The sequence below is a fragment of the Salvelinus alpinus genome, chromosome 7, assembly GCF_045679555.1.
Source record: "Salvelinus alpinus chromosome 7, SLU_Salpinus.1, whole genome shotgun sequence".
In the NCBI taxonomy this organism is placed as follows: domain Eukaryota; kingdom Metazoa; phylum Chordata; class Actinopteri; order Salmoniformes; family Salmonidae; genus Salvelinus; species Salvelinus alpinus.
In genome coordinates this window covers 9,852,462-9,867,745 of record NC_092092.1, presented here as the reverse complement: position 1 = coordinate 9,867,745, position 15,284 = coordinate 9,852,462, and the positions used below count along the sequence as shown (strand labels likewise).

Genomic DNA, 15,284 nt, shown 5'->3' with positions numbered 1-15,284 from the left:
TATTTTAAATTTCAGACTCCAATAAAACACTCTCATTCTTCAAGCATGGACTAAATGTTTTGGTTTACTCTAATGCCACTAGATATCCGTTTCTTCTTCAACAATGGTACAGCGATAAAGACACATTGAAAACTGTAGAATCCCCCAACGAGGACCGCAAGCCTTAGCCACCAGGACCATTCCAAGGAAGCAGGAGTGGAAAATATTTTTGGCATCTGATTGTTTTTGTAATTCTCACATAGAAACTTCATTGAGAGGAAGGATGTTTGTAATGATTTTTATATTTTGTATGGCACCATTTTTTTGGAGGGGGGTCTCCCAAGTGGTGCAGCGGTCTAGAGGCGTCACCTACAGACCCGGGTTCGATCCCGGGCTGTGTCTCAGCTGGCCCTGACCGAGTGACACATGAGGCCACGCACATTAATGGACCCAGGGTTGTCCGGATTAGGGGAGGGTTTGGCCGGCCGGGATGTCCTTGTCCCATCGCGCTCTAGCGACTCGTTGTGGGGGTCACCAGTTATGGGGGTCGCCATTGGTGCGGCTGGCTTCCGGGTTAAGCGAGCAGTGTGTCAAGATGCAGTGCGGCTTGGCAATGTCGTGTTTTGGATAACGCATGGCTCTCAACCTTCTCCTCTACCGAGTCTGTACGGGAGTTGCAGCGATGGAAAAGACTAACTACCAATTTGGATATCACAATCTTTCTGTAGTGAGCAGTAAAAACATTAACCTTTGAGATGCAGGACCAAGGAATGTTATGTCAGAAAGTCCAATTTTTACAGGCTTTTAGTTTCCACATGTAAGCTAGGCGGTGCTATGCAGATATGCTAATCTTTATTAGTAAGGATAAGGTAGTTGCGTGTGCACACGCCCATTAGTATTATGAAGACTCCGTGCCACAATAAGGGAATTGAGGTTGTCATTTTGACAGCCTCCAAGACTTCCTGTTAGCAGTAGGTCTACTACCTTACCCAATATTTGCTCTGCGGTTGAGAGAGAGCGAGATACAAATTCCATCTAGACACTGTTGCTCTAGAGCACACAAAACTATACATGCCTTGGCCTAAACATCAGCGACACAGCTACCTTCCACAAAGCTGTGAACGAGCTAAGACAAGGGAAGAAAACACACAATGGGACAGATGCCAAATTGAGACTGCATGCAGAATTCTGAAAAATATCCCCTGTGTACAACGGAAAACACCAAATAAGGCATGCAGAGCAGAATTAGGCAGATACCTGCTAATTATCAAAATCCAGAAAAGAGCCGTTAAATTCTACAACCACCTAAAAGGAAGCGATTCCCAAACCTTCCATAACAAAGCCATCACCTACAGAAAGACGAACCTGGAGAAGAGTCCCCTAAGCAAGCTGGTCCTGGAGCTCTGTTCAAAAACAGACCCCACAGAGCCCCAGGACAGCAACACAATTAGACCCAACTAAATCACAAGAAAACAAAAAGATAATTACTTGACACATTGGAAAGAATTATTAAAAAACAGAGCAAACTAGAAGGCTATTTGGCCCTAACAGAGAGTATACAGTGGCAGAATACCTGACCACTGTGACTGACCCAAACTTAAGGAAATCTTTGACTATGTATAGACTCAGTGAGCATAGGCTTGCTATTGAGAAAGGCCGTCGTTGGCAGACCTGGCTCTCAAGAGAAGACAGGCTATGTGCACACTGCCCACAAAATGAGGTGGAAACTGAGGTGGAAACTGAACCGCACTTCCTAACCTCCTGCCCAATGTATGACCATATTATTTATTTTAATTTAACCTTTATTTAACTAGGCAAGTCAGTTAAGAACAAATTCTTATTTACAATGACAGCCTACCCTGGCCAAACCCGGAGGACGCTGGGCCAATTGTGCGCCGCCCTATGGGACTCCCAATCACGGCCTGTCGAACCAGGGTCTGTAGTGATGCCTCTAGCACTGAGATGCAGTGCCTTGCCTCAGTGCCACTCGGGAGGAGCCCCCTCAAATTACACAGACCTACAAAGAATTTGAAAACATTAATTGAATTGACACACAAAACAACACCGGATTCAAAACTTTTTAATTTTTTAATTTCAATTATTATACAAAATTCTTGCAATGAATAGAATGTTATATATATGGGGGATACAATCTTCCCAGCTCTGCAGATTCTGCTGCGAGGAGGCAGAGTCATTAGATCATTTATTTTGGTATTGTCCATATGTAGCTTGTTTTTTGGTCACAGGTCCAGAATGGCTAAAGAATTGCAACATTTACCTAGAACTAACGCTGCAGATAGCAATACTGGGTGATTGGAAAAGTCATAGTCAATCAATAATATAATAATTATTTTAGCAAAAATGTTTATTTTAATTTACAATCTGTAGAGGCTATGAGAATAGAAAGGTTCAGTACTTTTGTGAAGCGTCACATCACAGTTGAAAAATATATGGCAAATAGAAATCCAAAATGGATGATATTGAGAGCTAGATGGGAGGGGTTGAATGGAGCCTGAAGGGTGGGACTAATAACAAGATAAACAATGTAAAACATACGGGGTCTGTAAAATGAATATAGGTTCAGAACTTTTGTGAAATAGCACCGTTACAAATATAAATCAAACTGGATGGACATCAGAAATAGAGGAAAGACTAAAAACAAACTAAATATAATTATTGTAAAATGTGTGTAATATGTATAAACTGAAGGTAGAAGCCTAAGTGTTATTGTTTTAGTTTACTCCAATTGGGGGAGGGGTGGTGGGGAATAATAAAGGTATATTCTAACAAAAGATGTATGTGTATATGGATATAAACTCAGCAAAAAAAGAAACGTCCTCTCACTGTCAACTGCGTTTATTTTCAGCTAACTTAACATGTGTAAATATTTGTATGAACATAAGATTCAACAACTGAGACATACACTGAACAAGTTTCACAGACATGTGACTAACAGAAATGGAATAATGTGTCCCAGAACGAAGGGGGGGGTCAAAATCAAAAGTAACAGTCAATATATGGTGTGGCCACCAGCTGCATTAAGTACTGCAGTGCATCTCCTCCTCATGGACTATACTAGATTTGCCAATTCTTGCTGTGAGATGTTACCCCACTCTTCCAAGGCATCTGCAAGTTCCCAGACATTTCTGGGGGGAATGGCCCTTGCCCTCACCCTCTGATCCAACAGGTCCCAGACATACTCAAGGGATTTAGATCCGGGCTCTTCGCTGGCCATGGCAGAACACTGACATTCTTGTCTTGCAGGAAATCATGCACAGAACGAGCAGCATGGCTGGTGGCATTGTCATGCTGGAGGGTCATGTCAGGATGAGCCTGCAGGAAGGGTACCACATGAGGGAGGAGGATGTCTTCCCTGTAATGCACAGTGTTGAGATTGCCTGCAATGACAACAAGCTCAGTCCGATGATGCTGTGACACACCGCCCCAGACCATGACGAACCCTCCACCTCCAAATCGATCCCGCTCCAGAGTACAGGCCTCGGTGCAACGCTCATTCCTTCGACGATAAATGCGAATCCGACCATCACCCCATGTGAGACAAAACCGCGACTCATCAGTGAAGAGCACTTTTTGCCAGTCCTGTCTGGTCCAGCGACGGTGTGTTTGTGCCCATAAGCGACGTTGTTGCCGGTGATGTCTGGTGAGGACCTGCCTTACAACAGGCCTACAAGCCCTCAGTCCAGCCTCTCTTTTGGTGTTTTTCAGAGTTGGTAGAAAGGCCTCTTTAGTGTCCTAAGTTTTCATAACTATGACCTTAATTGCCTACCGTCTGTAAGCTGTTAGTGTCTTAACGACCGTCCCACAGGTGCATGTTCATTGAACAAGCATGGGACACAGTGTTTAAACACTTTACAATGAAGATCTGTGAAGTTATTTGGATTTTTACAAATTATCTTTGAAAGACTGGGTCCGGAAAAAAGGACGTTTCTTTTTTTGCTGAGTTTATATATTTACCCCAAGAATATATGGGGGATTGGAAATGATGCAGACAATTACATTGATGGAAGCAACAATCAATCCGCAATATTAAAGCCGATCCACCCCTTAAAAAAATTATAATAATTTGAAAACAAACCCAATTTTCATTAACTCCCATATCGAATGGGTGAAATACCAGTGTGCCATCACAGCAGCAAGATTTGTGACCTGTTGCCACTTGTTGACTTATTTTTCCTTTTGTACTTTAACTATTTGCACATACAATGACATTTGAAATGTCTTTATTCTTTTGGAACTTTTGTGAGTAATGTTTTACTGTTAATTTTTTGTTGTTGATTGCACTTGTTTATTATCAACTTCACTTGCTTTGGCAATGTTAACATGTGTTTCCAATGGGGGGGAGAGAGGGAGAATGGTTCTCCTTCCGGCAGTGTAACACACACACACACACACTCACACACACACACTCTTGACGTGTGGCAGATGGTAGTTATGGTCTCCTTATTCAAGGGGTGGGTCTAATCCTGAATGCAAACAGTAAACATTACACTCACAAAAGTTCCAAAATAATAAAATACATTTCAAATGGGATTAACTTCATTCCAGCCTGTGTCTATTCCACAAGTTACCACCGGCTAAATTCTATGATGTTAAAATGCCTATTTACTCTGTTCCAGTCTCAGCTTCAGCAAACAGCACGACAGCCTTTTCAGAACCAGGACAAATACAGAGGGAGAGACGGGCATCTGTCCCAAATGCCATCCTATTCCCTATATAGTGGACTACTTTTGACCAGAGCCCTATGGCACTATATAGGGAATAGGGTGCCATTTGGGATGTAGTGAGACAGAGTGACAGTCATACTACTGCAGCTGCTGGTGGGTTGAGTGCTTAGAGCTCGCTGCTCAGTAACTGCTGCATTTTTAAAGCTTCAACAAAATACTTGAAGCTGAATGAGTACTTTAATAGACAAGCGGTTGTTTTGGATGCTTTGAGCTGTGCCGTTTAAGTCGGCACTACTAGTGTTGCCAAAGCTCAAAACAAACCGCTCAAACCGCTCAAATCACTCCCAAAACATCAATCAATTTACAACTGCTTGTCTATCAAAGATTGAGAGTCTATGCTGTGGCTGCAGCTGGCTGAGGAAACCACCCTCATAGTGTTTTGAGTGCAGATTTTTGCTGTGACAGCGGCTGGCTGGGGATCAGGGGCTCAGGCCTCTCCGTCTCCCCAGGACAAAGCTTATCATTGTCAGCCTGCCTGGCCTCCCAGTCCCCCTGAGGACGATCTGGGATTGGAGATGGGCGTAGTGACGGACACCAGCAGGATGTGTGAGGGGGGGGGGGGTGTATATCAGTGTGCTCCTCCTGTGTCGGGCTGGTTCTCTCTTCTCCTTCTGGTTCATAGGCTGGTTCTCTCGGTTCTCCTTCTGGTTCATAGGCTGGTTCTCTCCCTGTTCTTCTTCTGGTTCTCTCCCTGTTCTTCTGGTTCATAGGCTGGTTCTCTCCCTGTTGTGCTTGTATTAACTGGAGACCTTAGATGGCCCTCAGTGCTTCCTTCTCTCTCTGTGTGTGGTGTGCGTGTGCATACTATTTGTCTCCCACATTAAAAATCATGTTTGTTTGACATCATTACTGTTGACATGTTCATGTTGACACTTGACAGTCAGGAATGTGAGATTGTCCTGGCCTCCATCCATTGTACTATGAGTTGTAATAGTTTAATGTACCATTCAGTACTGAAGCTGTCATTCTGCCTGGGTTGATCATCCTCAACAGTCAATGGTTATGAAGTCATGTGTGAATCAATGAAACGCTCAATAAGGACCTTCCATGTTCATCCCAGCCAGAAACAACTCTGCACTGACCATTTAGGATATTAAACCAATCATATTCTGCGGCTGACTCACAAACTGACCCCTATTTCCAATATAGTGCACTACTTGTGACCAGGGCCCATAATGAATAGGGTGTCATTTGGGAGGCAGGATCTGATTCATATAAACTGGGTTTATTTTCTGCAAGCAAGTTTTCTACAGCAGGGAGACGCACCACATGGGTGGACGTTCAGGATGCAAAGGTTGCTCTTAAGGTTGGTAACAGATAATTATTAACAGGTGACTAACGATTACAGAGCGACAATCTCTGGAACAGCCCTTTTTATCAGTGAGGAGGAGTACTTTTTATATGATGTTTGTTATCTATCATTACTGTCGTATGCAAAATAGATACAGGTCATAAAGTCTCTCCACCTTTACAGCATCTTATCTGTTCCATTTAGTTATGACTTTTTTTTTTATTCCCCAAAACGTTTTGTCCTCAACCTGGCTCAATAAATGTACATTTCCTGTCTTCCCCTGCTATTCTCATTAGTGTTGAACCATAGCACAGCCATATACTTTTAGAGAATTCTGCTAACTTGGAATTCTAATGGATGACATATTGGTATCAAAAGTTCCAAGAACAATTGCAGTCTGGTTCTGAATGAGAATATTTTGCGTAGAGGGTTTGGTTGGTGCCAACATGGAGGTTAGGTTTGCAACCTCTCTCTGACTGTGCTGTTAACCTCATTCCTTTTCCTGCTACTGCACTCCTATGTAGCTGTTAGCCTGTCTCCACCTCTAGTGGGATTAAATGCTTAGTCTAGTGTATGACCACTCCTGGATTAGCCCGTTACACTGAACACTAGTCCAGAGCCCAGCTAGACTCTCTAGGAAGCCTTGTCACTGACTTGAGACAGAGTTTAACGGACACTCGCACACAACCCAAGCCACACAGTTGTGTTTTTGTAATAAATATATATATATATTTACCAGGCAGGTCAATTAAGCACAAATTCTTCTTTACAATCACAGCCTGGAGTCTGAACTGCTCCTCTTAGATACAGTATTATCCTACTGTTCATATTCATAGAACTATAGTATGTAGAAGCAAGTATGGAGCTTGGAGGTAGGGTTGCCAACTTTCTCACTACCAAATAAGGGACAAAAGGTGGCGTGCTAGTGCATGGTGCCACGGCAGTGTGGGTATGGTGTTGTGTGAATGAATATACACTATATTCTTATTTAATTGGAAAGGCAAAACATTCTTATATTCCGTTTAGTCTATAGCTTTACTAAAACTGTATCATTATGTAAACTTATGTGAATAAACATCAAAATAAATGATCAAAGAAATCACAATTTGGAACTTTGCAGCAAAAAAAACAAACCCATTTCAAATGCAAAAGAGGAAAAGAGGGGCATGAATCACTCCCCAAGTCTACTTTTTCCATGTATATTTATGCTGCTCTTGACTGATTCAAGCTGGGGTTTTTTGCATAGCCAGAGAAGTCCTTCCATGACAAGTCACAGTTCAGATATTTGAAGTTAATTTTTGATCAGCTCTGTGCTGCATCTGTTTCTTGAGTCTGACCATTTAATGGTCATCAGAGAGAAAATCCTCTCTACAAAGGCATTTGAGCCTGGCACACTGAGGACAAGTTGGCTTTCCCTTGGTTTTGGAAAACTGCCACCCACTTCTCACTGGTGGATTTTGTGGTATCCTGTCTGGCTTTCTGTATTTCCTCCCGGCTAACACACGACTCTTCAGTGTTGGTCCATACTGACTGTCTCTGTCATTTTGAGGGCAACCATCACCTGCTCCAGGTCAGTGAAGGAGAGCTCCTCAGAGGTCGACTGGTTTCAGTTCCACCATTACATTTTCTGGTGAGAAATCAAACCACTTGTCAATATATGTAATGACAGTGTCATAGAACGTCACAATGTCCTGTTGCTGCTTGGACCTTTGCTGACAATTGTTTGTCCATCAGCTGCTTGGTCTGGTATCCAAAAAAGCTGTCCTGTTTCCACTGAAGCATCTTCATTTTCAACTCTTGGACTTCCTCGTAAACATCTGTGATGCAGAGTTGTTTCCACCAGCTTTTTTACGAGTTGGTCAAAAACACACCCCACGTTGTGGAAAAAGCACATATAAATCTCAGCAGCTTCTGTTTATTCTTCATACTAAAAAAATAATCTTCAGTGCCACAGGACAGGTCTCCCCAAGGGCCCTGAAGTATGACGTAAGAGCCGGCCAGCTTTGGCAGGAGACGGTCGACAGCTGGATGAAGAGCGAGCCATCGTGTGCAAACATGTCTCAGAACTTCACACACTCCATCAGACACAGAGAAATATCTCACGCACGCTGGAAAAGGCCTTCTTGTGCATTTCTGTGGTTGCACGCTGAGTTAAGTTATTCTCCCCTCCATGGCCAATTGAGAATTCCCGACGGCATAAAGTACAGAAAGCTTTTGTCGAGTCACCACTGACGGGCTGAACACACGTCTTTTTTGCTTCCCGTTGTTTGTTGTAGCTGCACAGTCTTTTCTTTCTTTTTTTGTTGTTGCATGTTTTATCCATATTTCCTTGATATGCCAAACCGACTGAACAACAACAGAAATTACTTTGCAGGAATTGGCGCGTTTACGCTATACTGTGATTGGATGAATATACGGGACAAGTGAGGTCCCGTATGGGACTAACCAATATAAGGGACATCCCGGCTAATACTAACTGTTGGCAACCCTACTTGGAAGAGCTATAGTGTTCTTAGAGAAACTGAAGTATGCTTGCTTGGTGAGTATTTAGTAACAACAGTGCACTAGGTCCAATAGCTTCATGTCCTTTTTCCCTTGCTAGCCGTCTCTATGTTCCACATTTGCACTAATAAAACAACACAGGGCGACGTTTTAATTGTCCCAGCTCCATGTTTCTGGTGTAAACCTGTCATGGAGTGTTCTCTAATTCATTGAGAACAGGAACATCGCCTATTTCTCTCTTGGTCTTTGGATGGTTGTTGAACGCTAGAATCCAGGCTGTCTTGATCTCTGTCACTAATGGTATTATAACTTCATTTTATATCCATTCCTTGTCAACTGTTGCTTTAAATGTGGAGTTAGTGCTAATTTTTCTCTTTGTGATGAGCAATCTGCTATTTCGCTCTTTGTAGAGGTATAGATCTGCTCACTCCATGTAACAGCGTGGATATGTGCTGAACGAGACATGCTTTCTCTGTCTCTCTCTTGCTGTCTTACTCTCTCTAGGCATCGATATGTGCTTAACTAGATCTGTTTTCTCTGTAGGACTCGAAGGCAGAGCTGCGTCCTCGTCTGTGCTCGATGAAGAAGGGTGTGACGGGCTATGGCTTCAACTTGCACAGTGAGAAGTCTAAACCAGGCCAGTACATTAGAGCTGTGGACGAGGAATCTCCTGCTGACAAGGCTGGCCTCAAACCGCAGGACAAGATAGTACAGGTACGTATGTCTTTACTGTACAAACAGAGACTCTGTACAGGATGTTTTTATAAAGCCAACTACTCAGCAGCACATCCCTGAACCATATTAGCAATGCAGGGCAATATTCTTCTGGTACTGTTTGTCTTCACCTTTATCAACTTGTACAGACATGTCTTCTCTATTGTACAGATAGTATGCAAGGCATAGATATGACAATCAGACAGTTGTGCTGTTCTTGAGGATGAATGTGTGTGTTGTAATCTCATTACATCAGTGGCAGAGTGGGAATGGTAATCGGTACTGGGATTAGGTAATGCACTGTTGGGAAGTGAGTTTGTGTGCGGGAGAGAGGGGGGGAGGGAGAGAACGAGAGACACAAAAACAGAGGGTTTTTCAAGGCCAGTTCTGTTAGTGTGAAGGGGAAAAGCCTTGATACTGTTGTTTTTCGGGCCCTAGGTCCCCATGTCGTAATACGACCACTGTCTGTCTCTGATGTGAATTACACTCCAATTACACTGACTTCAAACAGTGTCTGACAAAGGTCAAGGCTGTAAGTCTAACTAATGCTTTATACTAACCAGGGAAACGTTTGTGAGCTACCGTTCTTAGGTATGGGACACACACACACACACACACACACACAGACTGGGATCAGGGATAGAGTGTATAAGGGCTCTGCTCTGTTGTGTGATCACTATGGAAGTCTGTGAGAGATTGAATTGATTCCAAACGATATTCCCACCTCTGACTTTCTCCCGTTGGAATTCAACAGGCAGCACTGAGTCCTATAGCAGTGGGTAGTTCCTACTAGGGTGCTTCCTACAGCGTCCCTAACCGTTTAATTCAGTTTAAACTTCCAATAGATGACCACCCATAACAACTATATTGTCTCACTGTTCTATGTGATCATGGTGAATGTACTGGACAGCTGTACTTAAAAAAAAAACGTTCTGTCTCTCTCTCTGTCTCTAACCAGGTCAACAGTATGTCAGTAGTAGGGATGCAGCACAGTGAGGTGGTGGCAGCCATCAAGGCTGGGGGAGATGAGACCAGTCTACTGGTGGTGGATCGTGAAGCAGAAGCTTTCTTCAACAGCTGCAACGTCATTCCTACTGAGGCCCACCTCACAGGTACACAAACACACTATCTCCTTGGAAAAACACTGGTCGGGCAGATTCCTGTGAATCCTTCGGTCATTTGGTCATAGATTAGTTGAGTAGAAATTTACTAGGAAAGATTAAGGAAGTTATGGACTTCCATGTAAGTCCTACTTGTCGTCAAGTAGTACTATCGCTCTCCAAACGTACACACAGTGGCCTTGTTGAAGTTAATGATTCAACTGAAGTTGGGGGTGGAGGACTAGCTGGCTGGCCATAGTCCCAGTCGGTATTAGATAGAACATTGCGGCCCGCTTGTGGGGAAAAACCTGTGGTTACCTAGGTTACACCATTGGCTCACAGCAAAAACTTCACCTTTTTCAAACACAGTTTTCTTGTTTGTTTGATTTGGTCAATTACAAAACTACATTTGAAGAAAAGTAAAACATGTCTAAAGATGACTTTTCAAAATTGCCTGCTCCAGGGCGTTCTCACTACTTAGATTATTTTAATATTGTAGAGGTCACCAATCTTTTCTGAGTCAAGGTCACTTTCGTAGTCAAAAAGCAAGCTGAGATCTAACGCTCAGAATTGTTTCAAAACATGACTTAAACGTACCATTTAACCTAATAAAAATACTTCTGTAGGAATGAGATTTGTGCAGCAAATCCAATATTGTTGTTATTCTCAGGGAGAGAGCGGCAGAGGATCCACCTCTCACGATCCCTGCTCTCTCCTTCCTTTCCTCTGGTACACTGACCAGAGAGAGGGGACATGTCTTCCACCTGATGGCAAAACTCGAGTCGCACCGCATCTGCCTCAAATGCACAAATTCATGTTGTTCCTATGACCAGAGAAATTGAAATATTCCTAGATATTAAAAATAGACACGACCAGCTGCTAATAATAATAAAAACGCGATGGACTTGGCTACTCATTCATTGCAGCAGCAGTGTGAGGGGAAGTAGGGAGAAGCACGTTTTATAATAGTGTTGACTAAAAACTGTTGACAGTGCTCAATACAATAATAAAGACATGAACTCACTCAAACAGCAGCTCTTCGCTGTATTCTTTGACAATTTCTCTCTGGTCAAGGTTTTAAAAGTTTATGAAATCTCACGTGGGCTAGTATCAAATTTAGCTGGAGTCGTGGAAGCTGTAGGCATGGTGATTTGAGCTATCCGACTGGCCAGCGCAGTAGGCAGCACTTCGATTTAGCAACAGATCTCCCAGTCCGCTGGGTAGTCAGTTTGTCTTTTCAGACAGATGAAATGGGAACACATTGTGCGCAGGGCTTCTGAGTCAAGTGCATCTACCGCCAACAGCACAACACAAATCACATCAAAAAGGAGTGAAAGCCTTTGTTGGCTTTTCTATAGAAAATATATACTAGCTAGCTACTGACTGGAACATTAAGGTAGCCAAGACCAACAACACAAACAAATGGACAATAAAGTGAGTAGAATTACAAGACTATACTAAACAAGTTTATATGCCTTACCTGTGGTGAAATGTTTTCCATACACATAGCTATGTGATGTAGCCTACTTGGACACTGAGTCCCCACTCTCCCACATCAAATAACCTGAAGCCACAGACTCTTCTCGCTGGCTCTATTTCCATACATAGGAGTATTACGAACCGTAGTTTGGAATTTCTGACCTGGTTACTGTAAGATTCATATGTGTAAACATATGAACAACAGCTTTTCGGCATGTTTTGTTATTTCTGTACAACGAAGGTGGCTCTTTTACAATGTGGGTCAACGGGGAAGGAATGTTTTGTTTTCCCCAATTTGTGGTCGACAGGAATCCCATATTATTACGTGAATATCGACTCGGACTATCAGAACTAGACCAAGCCAATAGCCTTCTCTTTTAAGATGAAGTCATAGCAACAGTATTCATGGTGACAGCTGGGGTGTGGAGGATGCAGAAGTCCCTTAAGATCTGGGACAGAAGAGTCAGGCACTAAAGTCAAACCCTTTATTCAAATTAATTACATTTCCACAGTACTAATTAGTCTGATTAGTCAACAATAACACTGACATCATACAGGACAGAAAAGGACTGTGATTCCAATGAGGTACTACACTATATGACCAAAAGTATGTGGACACCTGCTCGTTGAACATCTCATTCCAAAATCATGGGCATTAATATGGAGTTGGTTCCCCCTTTGCTGCTATAACAGTCTCCACTCTTCTGGGAAGGCTTTCCACTAGATGTTGGAACATTAATGCAGGGATTTGCTTCCATTCAGCCATGAGCATTAGTGAGGTCGGGCACTGATGTTGTGGAGATTTAGGCCTGGCTCGTTTTCGGCGTTCCAATTCATCCTGAAGGTGTTCAGGTCAGGGCTCTGTGCAGGCCAGTCAAGTTCTTCCACACCGATCTCGAAAAACCATTTCTGTATGGATCTCGCTTTGTGCACAGAGGCATTGTCATGCGTTAACAGGAAAGGGCCTTCCCCAAACTGTTGCCATGAAGTTGGAACCACTGAATCGTCCAGAATGTCATTGTATGCTCTAGAGTTAAGATTTCCCTTCACTGGAACTAAGTGGTCTAGCCCGAACCATGAAAAACAGCCCCAGAGCATTATTCTTCCTCCACCAAACTTTAGTTGGCACTATGCATTCTGGCAGGTTGCGTTCTCCTGGCATCCGCCACACCCAGATTCGTCCGTCGGACTACCAGATGGTGAAGTGTGATTCATCACTCCAGAGAACGTGTTTCCACTGCTCCAGAGTCCAATGGCGGCGAGCTTTACACCACTCCAGCTGACGCTTGGCATAGCGCATGGTGATCTTAGGCTTGTATGCTGCTGCTTTGCCATGGAAACTCATTTTCATGAAGCTCCCGACGAACAGTTTTTGTGCTGACGTTGCTTCCAGAAGCAGTTTGGAGTGAGTGTTGCAACCGAGGACAGACTATTTTTATGCCCGACGCGCTTCAGCACTCGGTGGTCCCGTTCTGTGAGCTTGTGTGGCCTACCACTTCGCGGCTGAGCGGTAGTTCAGGGCACAAATTTTACGAACTGACTTGTTGGAAAGGTGGCATCCTATGACGGTGCCACGTTGAAAGTCACTGAGCTCTTCAGTAAAGCCATTCTACTGCCAATGTTTGTCTATGGAGATTGCATGACAGTGTGCTCGATTTTATACACCTGCCAGCAACGGGTGTGGCTGAAATGGCAGAATTCACTAATTTGAAGGGGTGTCCATATACACAACCAGTCTCAATGTCAACAGTAAAGAGGCGATTCCAGGATGCTGGCCTTCTAGGCAGAGTTCCTCTGTCCAATGTCTGTGTTCTTTTGCCCATCTTAATCTTTTATTTTTATTGGCCAGTCTGAGATATGGCTTTTTCTTTGCAACTCTGCCTAGAAGGCCAGCATCCCGGAGTCGCCCCTTCACTGTTGACGTTGAGACTCGTGTTTTGCGGGTACTATTTAATGAAGCTGCCAGTTGAGGACTTGTGAGGCGTCTGTTTCTCAAACTAGACACTCCTCTTGCTCAGTTGTGCACCGGGGCCTCCCACTCCTCTTTCTATTCTGGTTAGAGCCAATTTGCGCTGTTCTGTGAAGGGAGTAGTACACAGCGTTGTATGAGATCTTCAGTTTCTTTGAAATTTCTCGCATGTAATTGCCCTCATTTCTCAAAACAAGAATAGACTGACGAGTTTCAGAAGAAAGGTCTTTGTTTCCGGCCATTTTGAGTCTGTAATCGAACCCACAAATGCTGACAATCCAGATACTCAACTAGTCTTAAAGAAGTCCTGTTTTTTTGCTTCTTTAATCAGGACAACAGTTTTCAGCTGTGCTAACATAATTGCAAAAGGCTTTTCTAATGATCAATTAGCCTTTTAAAATGATCAACTTGGATTAGCTAACACAACGTCCCATTGGAACACAAAAGTGATGGTTGCTGATAATGGGCCTCTGTATGCCTATGTAGATATTCCATAAAGAAAATAAGCAGTTTCCAGCTACAATAGTCATTTACAACATTAACAATGTCTACACTGTATTTCTGATCAATTTGATGTTAATGGACAAAAAATGTCTAATTGACCCCAAACTTTTGAACGGTTCTGTGTGTGTGTGTGTGTGTATCCTCCTAATATCACCATTCCTTATCCACAATGGTGACTCAACTATTGTTCCACTGAACCGGTCAGCTGATTTGGCTTTTCGTCTGTTTCCTCTAGGACCTCTTCCTGAACCTGTGTCCAATGGAGGAGCAGAAGAAGAAGAGGAGGTGAGGGGGGGGGGGTGCTTCTCCCAGGCTCTTATCACCAAAGTGGACATTCCTGGATAGAGATTAGGGCGGTTCTCCTGGAGAACTTTCCTCAACAATCACTCATCCTAGACCAAATGTTCTTTCTCTCGCTCTGCCTTACACATTCACATGATTCAGAGCTTGGCTCAAAGCTTTGAATATTGAATTGGTAAATCAGAAACCTAAAAAAGCCTTTGGCTAGATAAGATGGGGGTGTGGTAGCACCACTCACTATAATCATACTTCATTGAGAGCAGACCGATCTAAAGCAGTGACACTAACGCTGTATCCCAAAATGGCACCCTGTCCCCTTTACCCATTGGGCTCTAGTCAAAAGTAGTGCACTTAATAGATAATGGGGTGCCATTTGGGATGCACATTAAGATTTGACCCTGGCTGACAAAGAAGCCATGACACCCTGGGAACAAGCCTAGGGGATTGGCAGCGACGATATCGTGGCTGACCCTGTCACCATGGTAACTGTCGGATCAGAGTGGTGGACAGTGGGCCAGTGTGCTCTCTCTCTCTCTCTCTCTCTCTCTGGGATTGGGAGCCTCTAATTCCTGAGGCGTGCTGGAGATTATGCTAATGAGATGAGATGGCTAACTATCTGACTATCCCACTAACTCAAGGCGACAGAGCTGAGAGTAGAGAACATACGCATTTTAATGTCTCTGAGCAGGTGATCAAATAAA

The 15,284-nt window shown here is 43.4% G+C and overlaps 1 protein-coding gene across 1 annotated transcript in view; it reads left to right on the top strand.

Moving 5' to 3' along the window:
* LOC139580401 (Na(+)/H(+) exchange regulatory cofactor NHE-RF1-like) overlaps positions 1-15,284 on the top strand; it is a 38,089-nt gene that overhangs the window by 19,816 nt on the left and 2,989 nt on the right. Inside the window, exons 2-4 of the mRNA XM_071409034.1 lie at positions 9,061-9,231; positions 10,190-10,343; positions 14,519-14,568. Of these exons, the coding sequence (XP_071265135.1) occupies positions 9,061-9,231; positions 10,190-10,343; positions 14,519-14,568 (375 nt within the window). The remainder of the gene's footprint in view (positions 1-9,060; positions 9,232-10,189; positions 10,344-14,518; positions 14,569-15,284) is intronic.